The sequence below is a fragment of the Pollachius pollachius genome (genome assembly GCF_949987615.1).
Source record: "Pollachius pollachius genome assembly, chromosome: 14".
Classification (NCBI taxonomy): Eukaryota; Metazoa; Chordata; class Actinopteri; order Gadiformes; family Gadidae; genus Pollachius; species Pollachius pollachius.
The window spans coordinates 15,515,351-15,522,449 of NC_136947.1; the positions used below are offsets into that span (position 1 = coordinate 15,515,351).

A 7,099-nucleotide genomic window follows, 5' to 3' on the forward strand; every position below is an offset into this window, starting at 1 on the left:
TACTAGTTCCTCTCAGTGGTCTCTGGCTCCGCTGTGTACTTGCCAGAGCATGTGGTCTCCATAGCAGCCCATTGAGTTGCACACACACACACACACACACACACACACACACACGCACGCACGCACGCACACACACACACACAGACACACACACTCACATCCAGCACTCACATACACACACACACACACACACAAACACCCAGACGCACACACCTACATGAACACAAACACACACACAGATCAAGCACACACACACACACACATACAAACACACACTGACACACACTTACATACAGACACACACACACACACACACACACACACACACACACACGCACACACTCATTCATACCCCTGAAGCATATCACTCACCTACTTTTCTGTCTCGACTTATTTGTGATCGAACTTAGATCACAGGTTTGTGTTAATGTGTGAGAAACAGAGCGTTTGTTTGAGAGAGAGAAAGAGAGAGAGAGAGAGAGAGACAGAGACAGAGATAGAGAGACAGATGGATGGAGGGAGAGAGAATACGTGTGGTGCGTGTACATTCATACATGCTAATGACACCAGCCAGATAGACTGGAATGAACCACATCTTCCCAATGTACATTTTCTCAATGAAACACTGCCCTCTTGAGGTTAACTTGCGTCATAACAATATAATAAGGATGCTGCGGGCCTTCTGTATCTAAATTAAATATCTAAATTAACTTGAAACCCGACACAACAACCAAAGTGTGTCATTTACAATTGGAAGCGGTTAGTGATAATAAATCACTGTTTTACGAACTTCTTACGAGCTTGGTTAAGTAAAGAGAAGAATAAGACAGAATTTGCTGACTATGTTCAGGTGTGCTTATTTATTGCAGAGCGCAGTTAATTTCTTTTGTTGGAGCATAATCAATAACTTAATCATAATATATCATCCCAGTTAGCTTTTTAGTTTTACTACGAATTTAAAATTAACCCAGTAACAATTACAGGCATCACACATGATGTGATGCCTGTCAAAAGCAATCGATCATAATTGTGCATTGGTGTGACCGTGTGCCCATACATCTTAAGCGGGCTATATCGCACGTCCATCTGCCCAGAGCCCGCACGCCGCCTCACGTGGCGTCACGGCGGAGCCGATGATGCTGCCGCGCGGCGCGCCCGCCAGAGATCAAAGCGCAGGCGTCGGAAGGTATCTTGCGCAGACCGTACTGTACATGGCCATTGATGCTGCTGGGTAGATGTAGCGCCCTGATGTAAATAAGGATGGCGAGGGCCGTGGATGTAAAATGCTGCGTTTTCTTCCTCCTCGCTTGACATCGTTGCATCGTCTTAGATGATCCTAAGCCTTACACGGAGAGGGGGGGTCGTTTACAAGCGCGTGTGTCTCTCCGACTTTGCCTGGACAGCTCGCCTGCTGATGGTGTTCATCCACCACCAGCCGAATCAGACGGGCGGGTTCTTCTAAGAAACACTTGGGGAAAAACGGGTCATTATGACCTTAGTATCCTCCGCTAAAAGAAAACCGTCGAATTGCTTTTACGCAGCAGCCTTCTGCTTGCATTTGTTTTTGATTCACATTCTGCGTGGCGTGTCCGGAGAGGAAGCCCATCTGTTCAGCGTGGAGGTAAGCCGAACGACGGAGATGTTCTCTCATCGTATCATCCACCTCTGCATGGAAAACAACATCTTCGGCATGCTACGTAATGAGCATAGCGCGCAGCAGAGCCTGTATAGAGCATGCACAGCCCGGCCCACGGTCACCTCTTCACAGGGCAGCGGATGATGCATCATACGACACCCCATCATATACAGTCTTTATCCACGGTGCCTTGGAGACAGCATCCGACCGATGCATATTTAAGGTTATTACACTGCGGCCCATCGGCTGAATTGATTCCCCCCACCCCCCCCCCCCCCCCCATCCATCCCTGTAACGTGCAGCTCTAAAATTGCACCTGACAGCGTTTCGTTGCAACCAGTACAAAAGCAGCGTTATTTTATTTTCATATCCTATCTGATGATATGATGCATGATGATGTCTTCTGCACATCGTTAGGAGAAAAAAAAAGTAGTTAATAATTGGGTCTGCATCATGGTGTTTGGAGGTCTTCAAATCCGTCTCCAAATCTGTCTCCAGCGGCATAATATGATTAAAAATCTACTACTTTAATAATTACTACCACACTCCTCTTCAGCCCCCACCTCTCCAGCACACAAACACACTGCCACTCACACAAACCACCGTAATCTCATTTTATGGCTCAGTGTCATATCTCAGTGCGATCTGCTTCTATGGACAAACACACTTGTGCGCGCACCCTCACACACACGGACACAAACGCGCGCAGGCGCGCGCGCACAGGATACTCACAGGAAAGAAGAGACTGAGAGTAAGAGAGAGAGAGAGAGAGAAAGAGAGAAAGAGAGAGAGAGAGAAAGAGAGAGAGAGAGAGAGAAAGAGAGAAAGAGAGAGAGAGAGAGAGAGAGAGAGAGAGAGAGAGAGAGAGAGAGAGAGAGAGAGAGAACGAGTAGGATTAGCTTAGCTGGATCGCGGGCTGTGTGGAGGGCAGCTGGTTGTCATGCGGACAGATGTGGTGATATATCAGAGGGGCATGTTGTGGCTTTGGTGGTGGTGGTGGTGGTGGTGGTGGTGGGGGGGGGGTGGGGGGGGGGGGGGGGGTGCTCAATGACCCCTGGAAGGAACCCCTTTCTATGCTTATACTGCTGCTGCCCAAGCAGGATCAGACTAGGGGTCTCACAGGCGGCCAAGTGTATGTGTGTGTGTGTGTGTTTGTGTTTGTTTGGTTGTGCGTGTGATTGTGTGCACGTGTACGTTTGTGTGTCTATATATGTATGTGTGTGTGTGTGTGTGGGTGTGTGTGTGTTTGTGTTTGTGTGTGCAACCTTGTGTGTGTGTGTGTGTGTGTATGTGTGTGTGTGGGGGGGGTGGTCTTGTATTGCATGGACGACGATCCATTGGGGTTCTGATTGGCTGTCATGGCGTGGGGAGGAGGGACCGGTGCTCAGGTGCAACTGTCACCGCGCGCCGCCCTGATCGCTTTGCAGCAAAGTCACACTGCTGGAAACACAAGGTGGACCCAAGCCTCAGCTGCTGCGGGGCCGGGGGCCAGGGGCCCGGGGCCCGGGGGTCCACCACAGCTCCGTGGTGGGCTGGAGATGTGAAGAATGTATTGTCTGTGTATTAATCCAGCAAGAGAGGATCAGGCTGGATCGTCCTCTTCTGTAGGTTTGGGGTAGGGATGTTTTCCGCCTGTAAACAGGGCCGTCTCTGCTTCAGTAAAGGCTGACTTGTAGCGGAATTGTTTTCTTTCTTAAGAAAATGCCAACAACTTAATGTCGCTGTAATGTAGTGGATAACATGGGATGACGCTGTGTGCGATATAAATATTTGATGATAGCATAATGTCTGAAACGGTATGTGGCCTGTTAGGAAATCATGTCAAAAATGTAACCAGTGTATAATCATTCCTACCATTTAAACAGGATCATTTGATTTTAAAAAAAAGGGGGCAAACTGACATCAACTGACACCGATCAGATTCAAAACTCATTGCAACATCACTTTTCCATCCACTAACTTTGACCTAGAAACTATTAACAGTGAATGAGCTGAGTCGTCTCGTCTTCCTTCCTTCCTTCCCAGGAATGGCTGCACAAATATGGCTACCTGCCTCACACCGACCCCAGGATGTCGGTGCTGCGCTCCACGCAGACCATGAACTCAGCCATCGCCGCCATGCAGCGCATCTACGGTTTGAACATCACCGGGACCCTGGATGAACGCACCAAGGAGTGAGTAGAGCCCCCCCCCCCACCGCTGACGCCTCCTGCTACACTCACCAACCCGCGAGCACAGAGACGCAGCGGTACACAACAAGACGATCACGGTTTAAAACACCAGCGCAGTCTCAGAGAGACACGTCGAATGTGTGTACATGAAAACGTTAGGGTGTCGTGCGTGTCAAAGGGGGGATGTGGAAGTGGGGGTGGCGCAGAAGGCAGAGAGACGGCAGATGTGCGCGGGAGATGTTCCTCAGTCTGAATGAAATTCCTAAATGAATTAGACTCTGTGTTTACCTTTGACACGGCCACCGCACCGACCACACACATATTGGATAACGATAAAGGAATACCATTAGGACAGCCTTCAGAACATCACACCAGGCTCCAGATAGCATAGTATGGTTAACTCTGTGTGATTGTAGGTCTTTTTTGTGAATGGGTGGACGTGTTATCAATGAAAACACGTCGCATTAGCTCCCGTTCTCAGCCTTGCTTATCAGTTCTTCGGGGGGGGAGGGGGGGTGTCACCGAGTTTACTCTGTTGTGAAAAATATTCTGTTGCTGTCACACTTCCCCGCTACCCGGGCCCATGAAGAGACGCGCTGCGGTCTTTAATCCTGACTCTGTGTGTTGAAAGACTGCATCGTAACTTTAACACAGATGATTAATATGAACCTGGGGGGTGTACAACCTAACCCGAATGTCCTTCTGATGGTCCTCCTCTTTCTCCTCCTTCTCCTCCTCTTCCTTTTCCTCCTCCCCCTTCCCCTCCGTCTCCTCCTTTTCCTCCTCCCCTTCCACCTCTTCCTCCCTCTCCTCCTCTCCTTCCTCCTCCCCCTCCCCCGCTTCCTCCCCTTACTCCTACCCACCGCCTCCTCCCCCTCCCCTTACCCCTCCCGCTCCCTCTCATCCCTCCTCCTCCTCCCTCTCCTGCTCCCTCTCCTCCTCTCCTCCTCCTCCTCCCCCTCCCCCGCTTCCTCCCCTTACTCCTACCCACCGCCTCCTCCCCCTCCCCTTACCCCTCCCGCTCCCTCTCATCCCTCCTCCTCCTCCCTCTCCTGCTCCCTCTCCTCCTCTCCTCCTCCTCCTCCTCCTCCCCCTTCCGCTCTCCCCCCTTACCCTCCCCCGCCTCCTCCTCGTCAGTTGGATGCAGAGGCCGCGCTGTGGCGTTCCCGACACGATGAAGAACGCCTCGCGCTCCCGGAAGCGGCGCTACGCACTGACGGGCCAGAAGTGGCAGCGCACACACATCACCTACAGGTGAGGGAGACGTTGAAGGTTGGTCGCTGGTTGCCGTGGCAACGGGGTAGATCAGCCTGCCGCTTGTAATAATAGGGTGCCGCTGAATGTTTGCACATCTAACCGCTAATTTGCCCTGCTCGGGGTTGACTCGCTGCGTGTTGTCATAGAGACCGGACTACGTCACGTTTTCAGAGGTGGACGCGAGATGCGTGTATGTGTGCGCTCACACACATGCACGCAAACACACACACACACACACACACACACACACACACACACATCGGGAAAAGTGATATCACACATTTCAATCATCTTCGATTCATTCGCCTACGCGTTTGTTGGTGTATTGTTCAACATACCACTGAATCACCAGACTTTGAGCTATTCTTTTAGCTTACAATGGCAACGTGTCATTCATGTTGTTGACTCATTCATCAAAAACGCACTGTTCTTTCTGAATAACACTGGGGGAGTGTAAAAACTTCGGTTAAGGCAAAACAAAAAATCAAATATAGCAAAAAAAATCAAATTCTCCCAGAAAAAGAAAGAAAAAAACCCTCTCTTTAATCACACCTGATTAAACCCGCCTCCGCTCCCTGGCGGCTTCTTGAAGGGGAACGATAAGGGCTAGCGGGGGGGTGAGGGGGGGCACCCAATGGGGATTGACAGGATGTATCCGTCCTAAGAGATAACACTGTCAATTTATTCAAATCCTGTCCCCTTTCCTTCCCTTCTCAATGCGAGCTGATGAGCCACCTCACTTAATGGAATGTCAATCAGTGCTCAGCCCCGGCCTACCATCGCTGACTGCACACGGTTCATTCAGAGTCACTGGAGAGAGGGAGAGAGAGAGAGGCAGGGGGAGAGAGACATCGACACAGACAGGAGAGAGATTCCCTCTTGTCCCTGCCTGCTGGGGACTGATAAGGACTACCGCAAGAAGAACTTCAGCAAAAGCCACCAGGCTTTGCTATTAGTTTTGTCAAGTTAAACTTTAATTTTAATACAGTCAGCCCCGTTTTAGGAAATTAAATGTGAGCGCCGACTTAATAGGAAAAAATAACGTTGAAAGGGTGGGGGACGAGATTTAAATCGTTTGTCGTGAGGGGTATATGCGACTATGTGAGGAAACTTTAAGGATACTTGTTCACACGCCATCTAAACTATATGTGTACACATTCGGACTGATAAAATGTATAAAATATAACATGCTCTCGCAGGGTTACTGGGTTCGATCCCCCATTGACCGCTGTTGACCCGCAGGCATCACCAAGCAAGACTGCGTAACCCCCCGGTGCTTTGTGACTACATGATACACCAGAATGTGGGTCAGGACTCGCTGGGGATCAAAGCAGCTGCTAAACGACCTCACCATGATTATGTTGTCATCATCTCTGCCCCAGCATCACATTAACCTTCAGGAACCCTCAGGAAGAACCCTTTCACTTTAACTGCATTAGTCATACACAGAGTCAACCACATATTGCCTGTGTCCCCCACCCACCCACACGCACACACACACACACGCACACACACACACACACACACACACAGACACACACAAACACACACACACACACCATACGATAAGCATCAAGATAGAAGGGTCACAATTCAATATTTTTAGATTATCTTGTGTCTTTCAAAGTGATGTAGGTCTATTGAACAAGGCATCCCAACGCTCAAGGTAGAGTTACACAAATTTCACAGCATAGGTGACTATCAATATAGTTGACTATCACTATATTTTAATATAACTATAGTTGATAGTGCTATTCTCCGTCTTGGATTGACAGCAAGAGTTTCTTCTTCTGTTGCTCTAATGACTGATAGGCTTACTCACGGTCTCAATACTGTTATAGCGGAGAGAAATACAATGATGTGACGACTACGGCCTGCAAATGAAGCCAGACCTGTAATACCGCCACAAACCATGTGTAAACTATCACATTCTAAGCCATCCATATAATATCGGTACAAACTTCCGATTTAGTCCGGGAATCACGATAACATTGAGAAAATAAAGAAAATACATTTAGCCGTGAATCGATATAAT

General features: G+C 49.2%; 1 protein-coding gene across 1 annotated transcript in view; it reads left to right on the plus strand.

The window, feature by feature from the left end:
• Positions 1 to 1,450: 1,450 nt before the first annotated feature.
• The window catches only part of mmp16b (matrix metallopeptidase 16b (membrane-inserted)), a gene marked incomplete at its 3' end in the record, with an annotated part of 16,923 nt that continues 11,274 nt past the window's right edge, over positions 1,451 to 7,099 (plus strand). Inside the window, exons 1-3 of the mRNA XM_079750617.1 lie at positions 1,451 to 1,621; positions 3,662 to 3,810; positions 4,945 to 5,061. Coding sequence (XP_079606743.1) covers positions 1,490 to 1,621; positions 3,662 to 3,810; positions 4,945 to 5,061 — 398 coding nt within the window. The 5' untranslated portion in view covers positions 1,451 to 1,489. The remainder of the gene's footprint in view (positions 1,622 to 3,661; positions 3,811 to 4,944; positions 5,062 to 7,099) is intronic.